Source organism: Geotrypetes seraphini, chromosome 3 (assembly GCF_902459505.1).
Source record: "Geotrypetes seraphini chromosome 3, aGeoSer1.1, whole genome shotgun sequence".
Lineage (NCBI taxonomy): Eukaryota > Metazoa > Chordata > Amphibia > Gymnophiona > Dermophiidae > Geotrypetes > Geotrypetes seraphini.
In genome coordinates this window covers 65,551,355-65,571,784 of record NC_047086.1, presented here as the reverse complement: position 1 = coordinate 65,571,784, position 20,430 = coordinate 65,551,355, and the positions used below count along the sequence as shown (strand labels likewise).

General features: G+C 43.7%; 1 protein-coding gene across 11 annotated transcripts in view; it reads right to left on the bottom strand.

Annotated features, from left to right (window-relative positions):
* Positions 1 to 20,430, bottom strand: part of DST (dystonin) — an 883,569-nt gene that overhangs the window by 332,612 nt on the left and 530,527 nt on the right. For all 11 annotated transcript variants that reach the window (XM_033936420.1, XM_033936427.1, XM_033936422.1 and 8 more), the window contains 4 exons: positions 13,994 to 14,117; positions 12,378 to 12,586; positions 9,666 to 9,983; positions 2,673 to 2,839 (listed from right to left, as the gene is read on the bottom strand). In XM_033936420.1, the coding sequence (XP_033792311.1) occupies positions 2,673 to 2,839; positions 9,666 to 9,983; positions 12,378 to 12,586; positions 13,994 to 14,117 (818 nt within the window). The remainder of the gene's footprint in view (positions 1 to 2,672; positions 2,840 to 9,665; positions 9,984 to 12,377; positions 12,587 to 13,993; positions 14,118 to 20,430) is intronic.

Below are 20,430 nucleotides of genomic sequence, written 5' to 3'. Positions count from 1 at the left end.
CGGCACCCCCGACACGATCGGGGCAAGAGGGAGCTCAAGCCCTCTTGCCCCCCGACACGATCGGGGCAAAAGGGAGTCCAAGCCCTCTTGCCCCGCCGACTCCCCAACTCCCCGACACGATCGGGGCAAGAGGGAGCTCAAGCCCTCTTGCCCCAGCCAACCGCGGCACCCCCGACATGATTGGGGCAAGAGGGAGCTCAAGACCTCTTGCCCCAGCCAACCGCGGCACCCCCGACAAGATCGGGGCAAGAGGGAGCTCAAGCCCTTTTGCCCCCCGACACGATCGGGGCAAAAGGGAGCCCAAGCCCTCTTGCCCCGCCGACTCCCCAACTCCCCAACAATATCGGGCCAGGAGGGAGCCCAAACCCTCCTGGCCACGGCGACCCCTACCCCCACCCCATAGAAACATAGAAGGTGACGGCAGATAAGGGCCAAGGCCCATCAAGTCTGCCCACATCAATGACCCTCCCCTACCTCCCTTTGCGAAGAGATCCCACCTTTCGATCCCATTTAGCTTTAAAATCAGGCACACTGCTGGCCTCAATCACCTGCATCGGAAGACCATTCCATCGATCCACCACCCTCTCGGTGAAGAAGTATTTCCTGGTGTCGCCATGTAATGTCCCTCCCCTGATTTTCCATGGATGCCCTCGTGTTGACGTGGGTTCCTTGAAGAAGAAGATATCCTCCCCCACCTCTATACGGCGCGTGAGGTACTTGAATGTCTCAATCATGTCCCCCCTCTCCCTGCGTTCCTCTAGGGAGTAGAGCTGCAGTTTATTCAGCCGTTCCTCATACGGGAGATCCCTGAGCCCCGTGACCATCCGTGTGGCCATTCGCTGTACCGACTCAAGTCTCAGCACATCTTTGCGGTAATGTGGTCTCCAGAATTGTACACAGTATTCCAGATGGGGTCTCACCATGGACCTATATAATGGCATTATGACTTCGGGCTTACGGCTAACGAAACTCCTTCGTATGCAACCCATGATTTGTCTGGCTTTAGATGAAGCTTTCTCCACCTGAGTTGCAGTCTTCATGTCCTCACTGATGATTACCCCTAAGTCTCGTTCCGCTACAGTTCTCTCTAGGATCTCACCATTAAGAGTATAAGTCTTACATGGATTTTTGTTGCCAAGGTGCATGACCTTGCATTTTTTGGCATTGAAGTTTAGTTGCCAGGTCCTGGACCAATTCTCCAGTAGGAGGAGGTCGTGTGCCATGCTATCGGTCTTGGATTTGTTGTCAGGTCCTGTTGTGTTCTTGTCCACTATATTGCATAATTTGGCATCATCGGCGAATAACGTTAATTTACCCTGAAGCCCTTCAGCCAAGTCCCTTATGAAGATGTTGAACAAGATTGGGCCCAGGACCGAGCCCTGCATGCACCACCACCCTCTGAAGTTTCTACCTCCTAGCCAGTCCCCCACCCACTTCGTGTATGGCCTAACCCGACCATGTGCCCAAGGCCCCGCCCCCAGGAGGGACCTAAGGCTCCCGGGCCTATTCTGATTGTCCCAGGCGCCTTAGGCTCCACCAGTAGGCGGAGCTTTGGGACGGATGGGCCAATCCGGCCTCATTCCGTCGTTGGCTGCCTGCCGGACAGGCGGAAACGGCTCCCGTCTGTCCGGCCAACTACACAAAGGTACGGGGAAGGGGGGTGGGGGTGTCGTGGGGGTCGGCCAGGGGGGTCGCGGGTCGGCTGGGGGGTGCGGTCGGAGGTTCTTTGGGGGGGGGCGGTCGTTGGGGGGAGGGGGGTTTGCGTCGAGGGCAGGAGGGCCTGGGATCCCTCCTGCCCGTAATGTAGTGTGGGGTGGGGGTAGGGGGTCGCCGTGGCCAGGAGGGTTTGGGCTCCCTCCTGGCCCGATATTGTCGGGGAGTTGGGGAGTCGGCGGGGCAAGAGGGCTTGGGCTCCCTCTTGCCCCGATCGTGTCGGGGGTGCCGCCGTTGGCAAGGGCAAGAGGGCTTGAGCTCCCTCTTGCCCCGATCGTGTCGGGGGTGCCGCGGTTGACTGGGGCAAGAGAGCTTGAGCTCCCTCTTGCCCCGATCATGTCGGGGAGTCGGCGGGGCAAGAGGGCTTGACGTTAGAGAAAGGGCGAACCGCCAGAAGAGGAAGCAGCAGGACACCGGTAGGAGCTTCTACATGATGGGGGGGGTCAGGAGGCTGTGGGGGTGCGAGCGGTCCTTCAGGGTGGGGGTGCGTTTGCGGGTGGGAGTGCGTGCGAGCGGTCCTTCGGGGTGGGGGTGCGTCGGGGGGGAACTATGTAAAAAAAATTTTATATAGCGCGCTCACGCGTATACCGCGCAAGACTATGCACGGTTTGTAAAAAAACATATAACGCGCGCGTTATATGCGTTAAAATACGGTACATAGGGGGCTGATTCTCAAAGTAAGCTGAGCACGCACACAAATGCCAAGGAAAAAAATCATCTCCTTATTTTCTCTCTGCCATTCCTACCATTTAATACTTTTCACTTTATGGTTCTTTCCTCCTTATGTTTCCCTCTTAACACAACCAGATTTAGAAACAAAATGTAAAAACTAACTTTCCTCATACACAGACACGGCAAGATTTGGTAGTTTTTGATACTGCACCAATGAATGCTGAGCATGCTATAGATGTGTCACCCAACTTCCTACTTTTACCAGGGTAATATTTAATTATACTCACTTTTCTTTGACAGCCTCTTCCAGGTCTTTGAATTTTTTGGACAAAGTATTTACTTTTTCCAAAACAAGAGCCTGGTCTCCAGAAAGACCATGTACTGATATTTCTTCAAGCAGTTGTTGCAAATCTTCCAAATGTTTCTTGTGATCTGTCACCTCGTTGTTAGTTTCCTATGAAACAAAAAGAATGCAAACAGAATTTATAATATTTTATTTATTTTAAAATTTATATACTGCATAACTATGGGGTTTACAAAATTACATGTACACATATTTAACAAATGCTAAACATGTTTCAACAAGACAAACACAGGAAGACATTAATAAACGGTATCATTATCAAAATCTTCTTTAAATTCATCCTACAAAATGGAATCACAAGATCCTTTAAAATTATTTACAGGACAGGAAAGGATTAACAGAGAATAGCATTAGCACAGGAAGGCATTGACAAATAATTGAGTTTTCAACATTTTCTTGAAGTTTGCAGTGCATTAACATAATTTCAAAATTTTACCCCATTTCTATTCTATGTAAGTTTGAGTACAGTATACATAAATATAGGCCAGACTGATGATGCAAGAAGCAAATGCTGTATATTGCCAATGAAAAGTCAGTGATTCAATCCTAGAGTTGAGTTTTCCCACACTAGGGCAGCTTGTTGTGTGACTTATGGAAATTACTGCTACTGTGGTATGTTGCAATTGTTCTGACATATGTAGTATTTTGTATTATTTCACATTATGCCTCATATTGGACTGGATTTACACTACGGGCTCCTTTTACGGAGGGGTGCTAGGGTTTTTAGTGCATGCACAAAATTACTGCACACTATAGCGTGCGGTAGCCGAAAATCTACCGCCTGCTGAAAAGGAGGCGGTAGCGGCTAGCGCGCTCGGGAATTTAACGCACGCTAAGTCCCTAGCGCACCTTCGTAAAAGGAGCCCTAAGCCTTTCTCATTAACATAGCTCGAGGCAAGTTATATTCAGGGACAATGGATATGTTTCTGTCCTTGGCAGGCTTACAATTTAAGTTTTGCATCAGAAGCAATGGAAGGTTAAGTGACTTTTTCAAGACGTCAAGCAGCGTCAGTGAGATTTGGACCCTGGCGTCCCTGGTTCTCGGCCTATTGCTCTTGCCATTCGGTATAGCTAAGACAGACAACGCCTAATGTTTGGTAACGCATCGGCAAATTAAAGATTAGCAGAGCTGAGGCCTGGTGGCCATTCAGCAACCTACCTAAAACGTTGATAGGTAAATTATTTTATGGTTGCCAGTAAACTTGGAATTTCTGTTTACAGTACTGCTGAACATTGCTGTTCACAGGGCCAACAGGAAGATGCTGGACTGGGGAGCTAGAGCTCAGAATACAGTAAATACTATTGTGTTTGATGCGTTGTATCATTTTGCAGTGCATTATTTTGATTTTTGGTATGTAATTCCCTGTAGTGCATGCAGTGTAATATAATAGTACCATCAGTAAGAGGTATTGGGAGAGGCAGCTGGTAGACATTGAAGGGTTCTTCCCTGCTGTGTGCAAAAGTTCCCCTACTGCACCAGCCCCCCCCCCTTTTTTTTTTTTTTTTTAACAGAGTGGTACTCATACAGGAGGAGCAGTGTTCCCTTTTTCAATTCAAAAAATTGTATTGAGTTTAGTAGATGAAGTACAATAAATGTTAACAAGGCAAGAAACATGCATGCCATACCAATGCAAAGATTCACAAAATATTATCTACATAATGTAATACAGCAGGCAGACCTATGCCTATCTATAAGGAGGAAAGTAGCAGCACAACATGCACACAGAGCACAGAGGGACACCGGAGCCATACACCTACAGGAACACTGGGAGTGAGCCATAAAGTAAGAGCCAGGTTTAGATGATGTCATCAGCCTGTGTTGCAATAGGAGTTAACCGGACTCCATATTTTAGTATAGGAACTCAAGACATGTCTAAGGTGAATTACAACACATGGTGGAATATGCTATGCCTTACCATAAAATATGAAAGTGTTATAGCAGTGTTCCCTTTTAAGCTGGGCTAAACATCCAGATCTAAGTAAAATTAGGCTTTTAGGACAGCTGCAATTATTTCGTAAATTCCTGAAAACTTTGTTGTTCTCGCAATTTTTAAATGGCTTAACTACAGCCTCAATGAAATGATAATATTATAGTTATTTTTCTTATGTACTTTAGTTTTTAATTAGTTCTTCCTTCTCCTATGTTTTCTGCTATGTACTCTAGTCTTAATTATATGTGAACCGAGTCGAGCTCCACTGGGAGATGACCTGGTATATAAACCAAAGATTAGATTAGATTAGAATAGCTATAAAGTATAGGCAAACAAGTAAGGAAAGCATGCAGAATATGGCTCATTTCAACTTCCCTGTGAGTATTTAAGTACGTATGTGTGTGTGCATCTGTATGTCGTGGAAAATTTCACTCATGTCAACTCAGTCCTTTTCTCACAATGGAAAATTTTTGTTCCTGTCAGCTCAGTTCTTAGACAGAATATTGGTACCACCATAAACTATGTGAAGAAAACATGCATCTATTGGAAGGTGAGCTGGGGGCAGGCAAAAAAGTTAAATCCAGAGCAGCTTTGTGTGTAACACAGAAGCACAAATTAGATCAGGGAAAAAGAAAACAGACGAGTGGCAACACACATAAGATGGTCAGCGAAAGTGGAGGCCTCTAAAAACATAAGCACATAAGGCTGATATTGAGCTGACATGGCAATCATATTAATTTAAACATCACTGCCAACTTTGAAATTAATACGTACATTCAGTAATGCTAGACATATAAAACAGGATTTCTAATTTTTGGTTATACAGTCAAACCTCGGTTTACGAGTACCGCGGTTTACAAGTGTTTTGCAAGACGAGCAAAACATTTGTAAAATTTGTGACTCGTAAACCGAGCTTGACTCGCTAAACGAGCATGTCCCAAAGTAAAACATCCCGCATCCCCCTCTCCATAGCTTGCAATGCACGCTTTCTGATGCTCTTTCACTTCAGTTTTGCCTTTTAGGGTGTCCAACCTGCTGCTCCATGCGGCCCACTCGAGGGCAATGCGTTTGTTCCGTCTGCCGCCCCTGGATGATTGCCTTCTTGCCGGCTCCCTCCTCCTTGCTGTGTTCGCTCTGGGCCGCGGCGGCAGCTCCTGCATGCCTCCTGCGGCTGGCCCTGAGACGTTCCCTCTGATGTTGCGACGTCAGAGGGAGGGCTTCCGGGTCAGCCGTGGGGGGCACGTGGGAACTGCTGCCTGCCGCTTTGAACGAGCACTGCGGCAAGAAGGAGAAAGCCGGCATGAAGGTAGGCACCGCAGCACAGTGAGGGCTTCCGGGTCGGCCATGGGGGGAACATGGGAACTGTTGCCCACAGCTTAAAACGAGCACTGCGGCATGAAGGAGGAGAAAGCCGGCATGAATGTAAGCACTGAACGAAAAAGAAATTAAAGATGCAAGGCCCCAGTGAGGTTGGTTGGCTGTCGAAAGAGCCCTAGTGCCCCAGTTCTGTTATGTTTATGTCGGTTGCTGGCAGCAGTAGCAACGAATTGTCCGAGTCTCCATTATATCCTATGGGGAACTCTGCTTTGATAAACGAGCATTTTGGTTTACGAGCATGCTCCTGGAACGGACCATGCTCGTAAACCAAGGTATCACTGTAAATGGAAAACCCCAATAAAACACCTCCAAGGGGGAAGTTAGGATTTCTGACTGTAACAAAAAAAAAAGTCAAAATCAGTCCTCCTAGACTGTCCCATGATTTCACCTGGCACTCTGCTTCCTCACCCGGTTCTGAAACCAGCACTGCGGATAGATTTGAAACACGACGGCAGGCGCCTCCTGTTTCTTGTGGAAATTCAAGAAGTGCATGCTGTTGTGTTTGAAATCCTCCTGCAGTTTTGATGGTAGAGTCGGCTGAAGAGGAAAAGAGTGATAGAGGTAAAGGCACAAGCTGCTACAAAAGTAGGCTGAGATAAGGGGAGACTAATGTGTTGCTAGGAAAAGAAGTGGCCAATTGAAGGACAAGGAGAAGGAGGCCTGAGGCTGGAACTGAGAAAACACTGGATACCTAAAATTCCAAACCAGAAGCCCCCTAGGATCAAGGCTCTATGTATGATACAGGGTTCACAGTCATAAGCATGCGGGACAAAGCCGCGCCGACATTAGAGAACAGACAATTGAGTGCAAGACTCCAGTGCGCCGCCATAAAAGTTAATTTTCAAGAGCTTCAATGGGGGATGTGAGTGGGGACCCCCCCAGTTTACTTAATAGTGTTCGAGCTGCCGTTGGGGGGGGGTTGGGGGATTGGAACCCCCCATTATAGAGGAAACTTAATTTTTTCCCTATTTTTTAGGGGAAAAGTTAAGTTTTCTGTATAATGTGGGAGGTTGCACCCCCACATGCCCCCCAACGGCAGTGCAAACACTATTAAGTAAACTGGGGGGGTCCCCCCTCACACCCTCCCATCGGAGCTCTTGAAAATTAACTCGCTAGAGTCTTGCGCTCAATTGTCTGCTCTCTAATGTCGCCGCGGCTTTGTCCGGCATGCTTTTGTCCTGTCACCATGATACAGTGGCACTGAATATACATATATCCCCAGATTCCATATATGGCACCCAAAATTGAGCGTCGATATTTGGCCACTGATCCAAGCTGTGCGCCCAACTAAAATGGCTGAGCCAATTAAGAGTTAATAATTGGGTGGTAACTGGCACTAATTTGAATTTGTGCGCACATCCTGCTATATGCTATTGTACTATATAGCAATGAGTTCCCAAATTCCATAGCATGCAACTCAAAAGAGGGCGCGACCATAGGAGGTGCATAAGCAGGTCAGGGATATTCCTAAAATTTGTACGCAGTGTTACACAATGCTGGGAATATGTGCCCTAACAGAGCACAAGAAATTTCACCTGGTTTCCACAGGCATAAATCCTGACACTCAAACGTGGGCACCAAAATCAGCATTCAGTGCTACTTAGAAATATGTTGGCAGATAAAGGCCAAATGGCCCATCTAGTCTGCCCATCCACAGCATCCACTATCTCCTCCTCTCCCTAAAAGATTCCATGTGCCTGTCCCACACTTTCTTAAATTCTGACAGTCTTTGTCTCCACCACCTCTTCCAGGAGCCTATTCCATGCATTTACCACCCTTTCTGTAAAAAAGTATTTTCTTAGATTACTCCTGAGCTTATCACCTCTCGACTTCATCCTATGCCCTCTCATTCCAGAGCTTCCTTTCAAATGAAAGAGACTCGCCTCATGTGCATTTATGCCATGCAGATATTTAAACATCTCTATCATACCTCCCCTCTCCCACCTTTCCTCCAAAGTATACAGACTGAGATCTTTAAGTGGTCCCATACACCTTAAGACGAAGACCACACACCATTTTAGTAGCCTTCCTCTTGACTGACTCCATTCTTTTTATATCTTTTTGAAGTTGTGGTCTACAGAATTGTACATAATATTCTAATTGACTTCTCATCAGAGTCTTATACAGGAGAATCAATGCCTCCTTTTTCCTACTTGCCATTTTTCTCCTTATGCTCCCTAGCATCCTTCTAGCTTTCACTGTCATCTTTTCCTTGTTTGGCCCCCTTAAGATTATCACATACAATCACACCCAAGTCCCACTCTTCTTTCGTGCTACTACTACTTATCATTTCTGTAGTGCTTAAAGGTACACAGCACTGTAACAGATGGTCTCTGTTTAAAAGAGCTTACAATTTATAATGGGTGTTCATCTTTGAGTGACAATTTTTTCGGCGCTAACTTCTGAGTGCCAATTACTGAATATAGCCCATAATGTGATCACTAGACTGGTGCTATACCTTTAGTTTAGGCTTGCTAGCCAGACCCAAACTCACATTATCTAAAGAGTGGCTCAAAATCTTCTCTCTATGAATACGTTTTTCTGCCTCCCTCTGATGATTTCTTTTATAGATAGTATCAAGCAATTTAATCATATTTCTAGCTCATAGAAGTTTTGAAAATTTGTGGCCCACAGCGTGAAAAGTTTCCAAAGAGTAAGGTACCATATTTTTCGGACCATAAGACGCACCCACCTGTAGAGAAGGAAAAACCAAGAAAAAAAAGATTTGGTTCAGAATTTTTTTCTTCTTGGATTTTCCTCCTCTACACATAGGTGTATCTAGTGGTCTTGTGCTGGGAAGCCTGCAGCCGCCAGAAGCCACCCGCAGCCCCCACCCCCCCCCACCCCCACCCCCGGTACCTTTGTTAGTGACGGTGGTACAGCGTGGTCTCTTGGACGGCTGCCTTGACTTAAAAGAGCGACGCACAATGCTGCTCTGCGGCACAACCAGGCAGGAAGCACAAAGATCACGCTCCTGCGTAGTGCGTCGCTCTTCTAAGACAAGGCAGACGTCCGGGAGACTGCGCTGGACCACCGCCACTAAAAAAGGTACCGGGGGAGGGGTGTGTGTAGTATATTTGGTCCATAAGATGCACCACCTTTTTGGGGGTGGAAAAAGTGAATCTTGTGGTCCGAAAAATATAGTATGTGGCATCTTTTTGCTCAGCGGGCCACATATACAATACATTTAACAAAGTTGCTCATTCACAAGCTGCTCATTAACAACTTCATTTGACTATCAGGCCCATAGTTTTTCTGGGGTAATTTTCAACATGGAAGTACACATGTGCTTTTGATTCAAAAATTCATCAAATTATTTGTGCAGAAAAGTATAAGTTCTACCCATGTGTACACATATAAAGTATTATTTATTTAATTTTCTATACTGTTCTCCCATGGGAGCTCAGAATGATTTACATGAATTCCCTGTCTGTTTCAGTGGGCTCACAATCTATCTAATGTACCTGGAACAATAGGGGGATTAGGTAACTTGCACAGGGTCATAAGGAGCAGCATGGGTGCTGAGGCTGTAGCTTTAACCACTGCACCACACTCTCCCTAAATACCAATTTGAATAGAAATATATCAAGAGCTGGAAGGTACTGCACCTGCATGTAGTGAGATAGTTCTGTAACGTCCTTTCCAGGACCATCTGTCTCTGTTAGATCCTGGGATTTTCGTTCTAAGAAGGAGTTAACCTTTTCTGACAGGGCCTCAAACAATTCCACTTTAGTCTTTAGGTCTTCCATATTTGCAAGTTTGGCTTTGTGTTCGCCGCAGGCTTTAGAAAAACGTGATGACAAGTCATTCATTTTCACTTCTAAAGAAGATGCAGTAGATGGATCTGCTGTTTCCATAAATTTATTCATTTTTTCTTTAATAGCATTTATACTGCTTTGGCGGTTTGTGATGTCTTGCTCCAACATCTGAAACAAATAAAAAAATAGCTATATATGTCCGAAACCAATATGAAAGGAAGGTATCAGAATTTCACAGTGCAGTGATACAAAGATAAGAATCTGGACATCATTTTGTTTTGTAATTTCTCTGCATCTTGCATTTGCCTAGTTAGCTCACATAAACTGTAGAGCCAAGTCCATGGGAAATCTCGGCACTGAGGATTCCAGGAGGAAAAATCAGAAAGCAGTAAATACAATAAGTAGATTACTGAGGCCAAACACAGCTAAGACTTGACCTAAAGAGCACAGTACAGGCCAAAACTTCCTAAATTGTGGGTCAGGACCCCAAATGGGGTCACAAAACCCTATCTGGGGTCATGACCTGGGTGGGCTCTCAGTAGATGCATCATAATTCTGCACCACCTGGGGGTCACAGTTTTATTTGGCTGCTATCATGGGGTCATTGCCAAAAAAGACTGATAAGCACCAGTAAATGTTAAAAAATTAAAGGTTAATTAATAAAAATTAAAAAATTAAGCAAGTTGTATTCAGCCAGGAAGGTCATCATTGTTTTGTTCTTTTCATGCTGGCTGCCACAGTGGCCTGACAAAATGTCATAATGACAACAAAGACAGGAGACATAACAAAATGGAATGGACAAGGATGTATGGAAAATGGGAAGTGAAATGTATTGTTTTGTGTTTTATTGAAAACTTAATGGGTCACCTAAACATTAAAAACCTAGCCCAGTATAGAATAAAGAGTGCTATGCAAACAAAACATGTTTAAAATGTAATCCATAGGGAATCCAATACACTGCAATACAAAGGAGCTAATGGACATAAAAAGAAGCCACTGAAGAACAAGGGATTGCTGAGCAAACAAATCAGCAATGGCTCATCATATCAAGCTCAATGATTTAAGTTAAACTGATGAATGCAATTATTACACTCTTTACATTCTCATTCATGAAGTAAGGCTAAGTAGTGTAAGTTCTTATAGTTTGGATTGTTAAAATAACACTAAGAATGTCAGAATTATTAATATCAGAAAGGAACAAGAAAGCCAGGAAAAGGAGCAAGGGTGGAAAGGTGTCCTTGTTCTAGGTTACTTAAAGCACTTCTATGGGGATTTGGGAGGCCATTGAACCAACAAAGTATTTGGAAGGGAATGTCCCCTGCACTCTGGTACTAATTAAACTGGCCAGTAGTGCTATAGCCCAGGGTGGGCAGGAATGCTGTAAAGAATTTTCTAGTGTGCTAAGTTTTGGCCTGTGCCAGGAGGAAGAGAAGGAAAATGTAAAACCCCTTATAAATAGTAGAGGGACAAAAGGAGAGGCAGGGTACGACCCCAGAAGGCAGGGCTTGCCTCCCCACCCCCACTGGGAGAAAAGGCATAGGACTGCTGGAATTGCGCTGATCAAGGCAGCCCAATTAACCTAGGGGTTACTATTCTGATTGAAACTGTATTATCACTGAATGGTGGAAATTATTGTTTTGCCTTTTTTGCAAGTCTCTCTGACTGTTGTTGGAAACTGTGCTAATTATGATTTGTGAAGCCTCTGCCCAAGGATGAGGGTTTTGAAACACAATAAAGAATTTTTTTCTTTGACACTGAGAAGACTGGAGAACTTTTATGTACTGGCTTCAGGAGCCCTAGTACCACTGACATTCCTAGGGAGGCGCAAGACCAACAGCGAGTGATGAAAGCCATGGTCTGTCCTCGGGCACCCACAACCCCGCCACAAAAGGTATGCATTTAATTATTTACAGGACTGGCTCAAGGCATGGAACAGGTGAGGCACTAATTCAGTGTGCCAAAAGCCTGCCTCACCTGCTTCTCTGTAGCAACCCAAACCTCCATCCTTGAGTCTGGCAACTCCCCTCTCTCTCAGTCACCCCCCCCCCCCCCAAATGCTGGTGCTTATCTCCTCCCAAGCACCGTCAGCGTTTCTTCTAACTCTACTCACACCAGCTCTAGCATCTTCCCTCTGTGGCATCTCACCCACTTTGACCTATCTTCCAGGTTCCATAGGGGTGCAGCAGAGGAAAGATACCAGAACTGATGCAGATAGCATTAGGGGAAACAATACCAGTTCTTATGATGGCACAACAGCATTTAAAGGCATCCCAGGAGGAGGATGGCCTGAAGGAAGAGGGGGGTGGTATGCACTGATGGGAGGGGAGGCGTGTCAGCACCAAATCAAATGCAGGCCCAGGGCGCCAAACTGAAAATTATCTCAGGGTGCCACAGTCCCTAGAGCCAGCACTGTTTTTTTACCAGGTTTATAAGACTCTTTGGCTTTTAGCTAGAACTCAGCACATCCTAACATAGTCAAAGTATCAAAATACAACACTGATATTGTCGACTCTAAAGTTCTGTAAAAGGTGTCTATAAGCAAACAAAGCAGAGGCTACTTACAATACTTTTACTAATGATATCCTGAAGAGCAGTTGAATTCAGAGGGACTTGATTCTCTTCTTTCAGTTTTCTTTCAACATCCCCGATCCAGTCCAGCATTTCATTCAAGCCATCCTGTACACTTAGAGAGCGAGTCAGGGTCATCTGAAGTTTTTCGCTGCGATCATTCACTGACTTGGATAAGCTGTCGTACCTTCCTACAATATCATCTGGAGATAAAACAGACCGCACCTTAGTTCAAGGACCTCCCAGTTCCAATCTCAAAAGGCAATGGCACACTGCTCCAGAGCACACTGCTGGCAAATAAAACAACTATATCTCCATCCTGAGAAAACACCTCCTTCACATTTTATACAAAGGTTTCTGACTTTAGAAATGATCTTCTAGGGAACATTCTTTAACTTATATGCTACTGTGCTAATATTGGAACAGCAGGAGACCTGTTTTGCAAACAAGGCAGGATCAACTTATAGGCAAACTAAGACCCTACGGAGGGCCCAAAGTAAAGAAGAGGCTCACTGACCTGCTATGTCTCCCATGTGAGAATAGCACATAACTGGTTAATGCCAACTAGGTGATTTAGGCACCGGTAGGTGCGATTCTACAAATGGCGCCTTACTTTGATTGACATGCAGTAGGCGCTGTTTTCCTAGGTACCTGCCGAGTTAGGCGCTGTTTACAGAATCTGGATCTAACTGCTAAAAGCTGTAAATAGCAATATTGAGGATAGTCTGTGGGCAAATTCAGCACTTAATGTAGTTAAGTGCCAATGTTCAGCACTTAACTGCCTAAGTTACCCAGACAAATCGAACTGCATAAAACTCAAGACCTGTCATTGTCCAGTTTCATTTAGGCACTCCACTGCTGAATCCTGCATTTAGCCAAATAAGGGATAGCCAGCCACACAAATCTGGATATTCAATGACAGTGCCTGGACATGGCCTAGCATTAAATATCTGGGTATAACTCCCCCCCACCCAAAAAAAAAAAAAAAAAAAAAGCTGACCACCACTGACTGAATATTTACCCTGAAATTTATCAGGTCCATATTTAAACCCCATGGTCTGTGGCTTTTAAATACCTTCCATATATTCAGCATCACTACCACAAAAGTGATAGCGTTGAATATACTGTACGTACTGACTGCTTCTTTTTCCACCCCAAATTAAATACATTTTAAGAATTTTCTATCAGTCTAAGCAGTCAAATGGTAGAATTCTTTCCTTCCAGCTTTAAGAACAGAACCTTCCTACCTTAGATTTATGAAATTATTGAAATCTATCTTTTTAGGAAATATATTAAAACTTCTGTTTAATATATTTTGAATACTTTTATCGTGACATTTGAAGTACATGAAAAATGATGAATAGAGGAATGGTTTCCTTTCAATAAATTAATCTTCTGATAATAATCAAAATTAGTGCTTTTGGACCAATTATGGTATCATTAATATTCAACTAACACTAGAGATTTGCATACCAAGAAGGCAGTGCAGGCAAATCTCTCTCATGGATATTCATTGTAGATATCTTGAAAACCTGGCCTGCCACTAGATCTCGAGGACCGGACTTGGGCAGCCCCGCCTTAGATTATAAAAAGATGAGATTGTATCTTACTTAGCGTTTTCTGGATTTCATCTTTATTTGGCAGCAAACCTCCCCTTGTATCCAGTAGCACTTCCGAAGCCTTTTTAAGTTTCTCAACACAAATCTGGTGGTTTGAAATCTGTCCCTGAAGAATCTATAAAATTAGAAACTCATAGTTATAAATCTGTTATTGCACTTATTTAAAATTATTTATAACCCACCTATCTACAAATCTAGGCAGGTAACAAAATAACATACACAATACATTAAAACATACAGCCAAAATACATACAAAAACAAAAATCAAAAAATAAGGTAGTCTTAATACTAGAGTCAAATGAACGTTCAAACTGCAGAGTTTTTAACCCTGTCCTAAAATGCAGGAGCATCTTAGTTTGACACAAAATTAAAGGGAGGACATTCCAAAGTATTGGACCCTGGACTGAGAACATTGACTTACAAAAACATATGCTTTCAATGTTTTGAAGAAAAACATGTTTACATATAATGGGAGTTGACACAATAATGAAAAAGGTAAGATAAAAAAATAGACTCAAATTAACACATTTGCTTCTCGAGGCTCTCTTAGACCACATAATAGATTAATTGAAATATTAATCAAAATCACATCTCAACTGTCTAACCCAGGGGTGGGCAACGAGGGCCGGAATCCAGTCGGGTTTTTAGGATTTCCCCAATGAATATGCAATGAAGGCAGTGCATGCAAATAGATCTCAAGCATATTCATTGGGGAAATCCTGAAAACCTGACTGGATTCCGGCCCTCGTTGCCCACCACTGGTCTAACCCAAAGGGCTCAGCAGAGAGATTGATTTCACCATGGAAGAAGAACCCATTTAAGTTGAGGGCAAAAATAAGATGTAATAGGAATGATGTTACAATTCACTAGGCATGGTACACCCTCACCTGGAATAATGCGTCCAGCACTGGTCACCATACATGAAGGACATAGTACTACTCGAAAGGGTCCAGAGAAGAGCGACTAAAATGGTTAAGGGGCTGGAGAAGTTGCTGTACAGTGAGAGACTAGAGAAACTGGGCCTCTTCTCCCTTGAAAAGAGGAGACTGAGAGGGGACATGATTGAAACATTCAAGATAATGAAGGGAATAGATTTAGCAGATAAAGACAGGTTGTTCACCCTCTCCAAGGTTGAGAGAATGAGAGGGCACTCTCTAAAATTGAAAGGGGATAGATTCCGTACAAACATAAGGAAGTTCTTCTTCAACCAGAAAGTGGTAGAAAACTGGAACGCTCTTCCGGAGTCTGTTATAGGCGAAAACACCCTCCAGGGATTCAAGACAAAGTTAGACAAGTTCCTGCTGGACCGGAACATACGCAGGTAAGGCTAATTTCAGTTAGGGCACTGGTCTTTGACCTAAGGGCCGCCGCGTGAGCGGACTGCTGGGCACGATGGACCACTGGTCTGACTCAGCAGCGGCAATTCTTATGTTCAAACTTTGCCAGATTATAATCACAAAGCACGATTCTACTATTGGAAGGCATATATTTACCACAAAAAATCTTATGTATGCACATACAGTCATGTGAAAAAATTAGGACACCCCATGAAATATTCAGTTCTTTCTTAGGAAATGTTCAAAGATCGATGTCAAATCTTATTTTTATTTATCTCTGGAAAAGAAAGTGATGTGACTGCAGATAAACAACAAAAATTGTCCTTGATTTATGAAACATAAGATACTGTATAAACAAATTATGAATTAGAAATATGAAGCAGCAGCAGCAGAAAACTGAAGCAAACCTGCTGCTGGACCTTCCTGTACATATCCGTGGCTGCTAGCTCTGCCCTGAAAGAAGAAGTGACATCGGAGAGGGCAAGCCGGCAGCCGTGGGTCTGTACAGGAAGGTCCTGCTGCTGGTCTGTTTCAGTTTGCCGCCGCCGCGGCTGCTTTGGGAAAGCAGCCGCAGCAGTGGCGGCAGAAGGTGTTGGTCCCGACCCCACCAGTTCTGCAGTGGAGCTGAACAGCTGCGCAGCCTCATGCTAAAAGGAGCACAGCCGTGCAACTTAGAAGGACCGCTGCTTCAATGACCAAATGAGGGGAATAACTAGTGAGATAATTCAATTTGTTGATGACACAAAGTTGTTCAAAGGTGTTAAGTTGCAAGAGGACTGTGAAAAACTGCAAGAGGACCTTGCGAGACCTGGGAATCAAAATGGCAGACAACGTTCAATTTGAGCAAGTGTAAAGTGATGCAAGTGGGAAAGAGGAACCCAAACTATAGCTATGTGAGTTACCACCCAGGAAAAGGATTAAGGTGCCATTGTTGGGCATACATCAGCTCAAAGTGTGGCAGCAGCTAAGAAAGCAAATAGAATGATAGGAATTATCAGGAAAGGAACGAGAAATAAAGATGAGAATATTATATCGCCCTTATATCACTCCGTGATGCATCTGAACCTCAAATATGTTTTGTTTTTAAATAAAAACTGTGTGCAATTCTGGTCACCAAATCTCAAACAAGATAACATGGCATTAGAAAAGGTACAGAGAAGGGCAACGAAAATCATAAAGGGGATAGGCCAACTTCCCTATGAGTAAAGGCTAAAGCAGCTAGGGGCTCTTCAGCCTGGAGAAGAGAAAGCTCAAGGGATATATGATAGAGGTCTATAAAATACTGAGTGGCGAGGAATGGGTAGATGTGAATCGCTTGTTTACTCATTCCAAGAATACTAGGACTAGGGGACATACAACAAAGATAATAAGTAGCATATTTAAAACAAACCAGAGAAAATATTTTTTTCACTCAACATGTAATTAAATTCTGGAATTTATTTCTGGAGAACGTGATGAAAGCAGTTAGCTTAGCAAGGTTTAAACAAGATTTGGATAATTTTCTTAAAAGAAAAATCCATACGCCATTATTAAGATGGACTTAGGAAAATCTACTACTTATTTCTAATCTGTTTTACTCTTTGGGATACTGCCAGGTACTTGTGATCTGTATTGGCCACTCTAGGAAACAGGATATTGGGCCTGATGAACCTTCGGTCTGTCACAGTATGACAACTCTTATGTTCTTATGTCCTTCTCCACATTTCTGTTATCACCCTCCTTAAATATTGCCACACACACACTAAGGGCCTTGTCAGCATAGCTATTGCTAGCATTCAGCATTTTCTGTTGGCATAATTAATGTCAGCAAAGGCCTATGGGAAATTATATCAATCTGACTTTGGCATGTGGATGCAGATGGACCCTGAGTGTAGGTAGACTGTTTCATATAACCCAAAAAGACGGTTTTAAGTAGCCCTGATTGAATCATGATTAGCTAAAAGGTGTTAATGTCTGATTAAGAGGGTGCTTAGGACAATGGGTCCACGTGCACAGATAACTAAAAAGTTAATCAGAAACTATTGTCAGAGACAGACTGGAAATACATATATGACTACAGCCTATTTTTCTCCTGTCTACGAAGGAGGGGGGAGATTTAACTTCTATTGAAGCTCAATAGTTTTCTATATTCAGAATAAGATTCCAAACTATAAAAGCCCCCTCGCAGCATCACCCCTCTCTCTTGGCTCTTGGCACTCTGGTCCTCTCTTGTTTCTCTTGAGCTCTCTCTTTCTCTGTCTATCCTTCTCTTTATCTATGGAACACGAAGCATGGACCATCACCCCATCCCCCTTTTCTCTCTCTCTGCCTTTCCCTGGAACTTCAGGCTTCTATGTCTCTCTTTTCCTCTGAACTCTGTAAGGCAGGGAAACTGCGTTGCTCTCTCATTAATTGTAATGCTTATAAATATTGCTTTTCTGTAAGCCTATTTCTATAATATACTAGCTGATGACCCTGCGTTGCACGGGTATTTAATTATAGCAATAACACAGTAAATGGATTGAAATAAAGATACTTTATAGTGGTGAATGAAATTATTTTTTTACAGCTTTATAAAAAGTACAATAATCAAATTATAATGTGAAATATTTGACAAAATGAATACAATACAACTAACACAAAACTTGATTATAAACAACAATTTTAGTTTCACCTCCAGGAGCAAGAACATATAAATTCTTGGGTGAACCCACCCTTGATCAAGCAACATAGAGTTGTCCATGGGAAAAACAGGGGGATCTTAAATCCACTCCACAGTATGTAATAGTCTGTCCCTGTGATTTGTTGATTGTGATAGAGAATGCAAGTCTCACTGGAATTTGCAATCTCTTAAACTGAAAAGGAAGATCTGTTGGAATAAGTGGCATCCAAAAGTTTCAGTATTGATTTAAACAACTCAATATGTGGAAACTCAGGTTGAAAAGAAACTCCATGCAGTTTGTTCCCAGTTCAGAATGGAACCTGTGTTCCTAGTTCAGGAAATGTGAGTACTCATGTAATGTAATAACATTATGAACTGGGGTGCATGAAGGAAACAGTTACAAACACAGTTAGAACATACAAACTCTATATGTATGGTGTCCGTGGTAGAATAGAAACAATGTCCCTAGTGGTTATAGTGTCATAGAAAGTGTTTTATAGTTGGAATTACAGTGAGAATGGCAGGTTTTTACATTTTTTCCATTGACATGAATAAGATTTTCTGTTTGTAGCTCCGCCCATGTGTGCAGGTGGGCCGCGAGACCCCCAGAACATATCACCCCAGGTAGTGAGGGATCTGCATACCAAGTTACGTTCAAATCGGGCAAGTCGTTTTTGAATTACTGTGAGAATGGCAGCTTTTTACATTTTTTCCATTGACATGAATGGGTGAAATCTGATTTTATGTTTGTAGCACCGCCCACGTGTGCAGGTGGGCCGCGAGACCCCCAGAACATATCACCCCAGGTAGTTGGAATTACTGTGAGAATGGCAGCTTTTTACATATTTTCCATTGACATGAATGGGTGAAATCTGATTTTATGTTTGTAGCACCGCCCACGTGTGCAGGTGGGCCGCGAGACACCCAGAACATATCACCCCAGGTAGTGAGGGATCAGCATACCAAGTTTCGTTCTAATCGGTCAAGCCGTTTTTGAATTACTGTGAGAATGGCTGTTTTTTTTACATTTTTTCCATTGACATGAATGGGTGAAATCTGATGTTATGTTTGTAGCTCCGCCCACGTGTGCAGGTGGGCCGCGAGACCCCCAGAACATAGCACCCCAGGTAGTTGGAATTACTGTGAGAATGGCAGCTTTTTACAATTTTTCCATTGACATGAATGGGTGAAATCCGATTTTCTATTTGTAGCTCCGTCCACGTGTGCAGGTGGGCCGCGAGACCCCCAGAACATATCACCCCAGGTAGTGAGGGATCGGCATACCAAGTTTCGTTCAAAGCGGTCAAGCCGGTTTTGAATTACTGTGAGAATGGCAGCTTTTTACATTTTTTCCATTGACTTGAATGGGTGAAATACGATTTTCTGTTTGTAGCTCCGCCCACGTGTGCAGGAGGGCCGCGAGACCCCCAGAACATATCACCCCAGGTAGTGAGGGATCTGCATACCAAGTTTCGTTCAAATCGGTCAAGCCATTTTTGCGTGATCGCGGCACATACACATACACACACATACACATACATATATACACACATACATACCTCCGATTTTATATATATAGATTCTTTATGCAATCACCTCTGGCTGTGCCTTTTTGATTCTACTTCCTGGTGAATCTTCAGTGAGGGAACTGAACCTGGGACCTGGCGTGTGTAAGGGCGCCTCTCAAGTGACCCCACCAACCATACATTGTGGGGGCCACTAACAATCCTTACAGGCCTCTTTTATGAAGCCGTTTAGAGTGGGCTGCTGCGGTAACGGCCCCGAAGCCCACAGAGATTTAAAGGGCTTCAGGGCTGTTGCACGCGGCAGCTGCTAGCATGGCTTTGTAAAAGAGGGGATAAATCACCCCACCATACTCTGAAAGCTTAAACTTCACTCTAGAGGCCCACAGTGGAGCGAGTGGGAAGATGCTCTTACTTTCTGCTGGTTCAGCATCACTCATTGCTCTGACGAAAATGCTAGTAAGAGACACTAATTATGATGTACCAGGAGGGATCCTTCATTTGAATTGTTAGTTTTTGGTTTTGGTTTTTTTGAAGAAGATTCAGCTGGTCAGCACTGACTTTCAGCACCGAGCCTCAAAGATATCCTAAATCTGACTAACAAGATTTAGAAGTACGTTTGGCTGGAAACCTAGCCATTTAAACTCAGCTGAATTCACGTAATGATAACCAGTTACTCTGGCAGCTCAAGGACTGCCTGAATATTTGCCCATCACTAAATCCTGCCTATCTGTGTAAATGAAAGGAAGTCACTTTTTCAGGAATGGCATATTAATTCTGAACTAAACTTGAAATTCTTTGCTTTATGCTCATAATTGCCAGGGTTGGATGGGTCATACGTTGCAAAATGGCATGAGTTCACAGATATGACTTAAAAGAAACTGTATAATGCACGTTTCATTTTTTTGTCGTATGCAGAGCAACTGT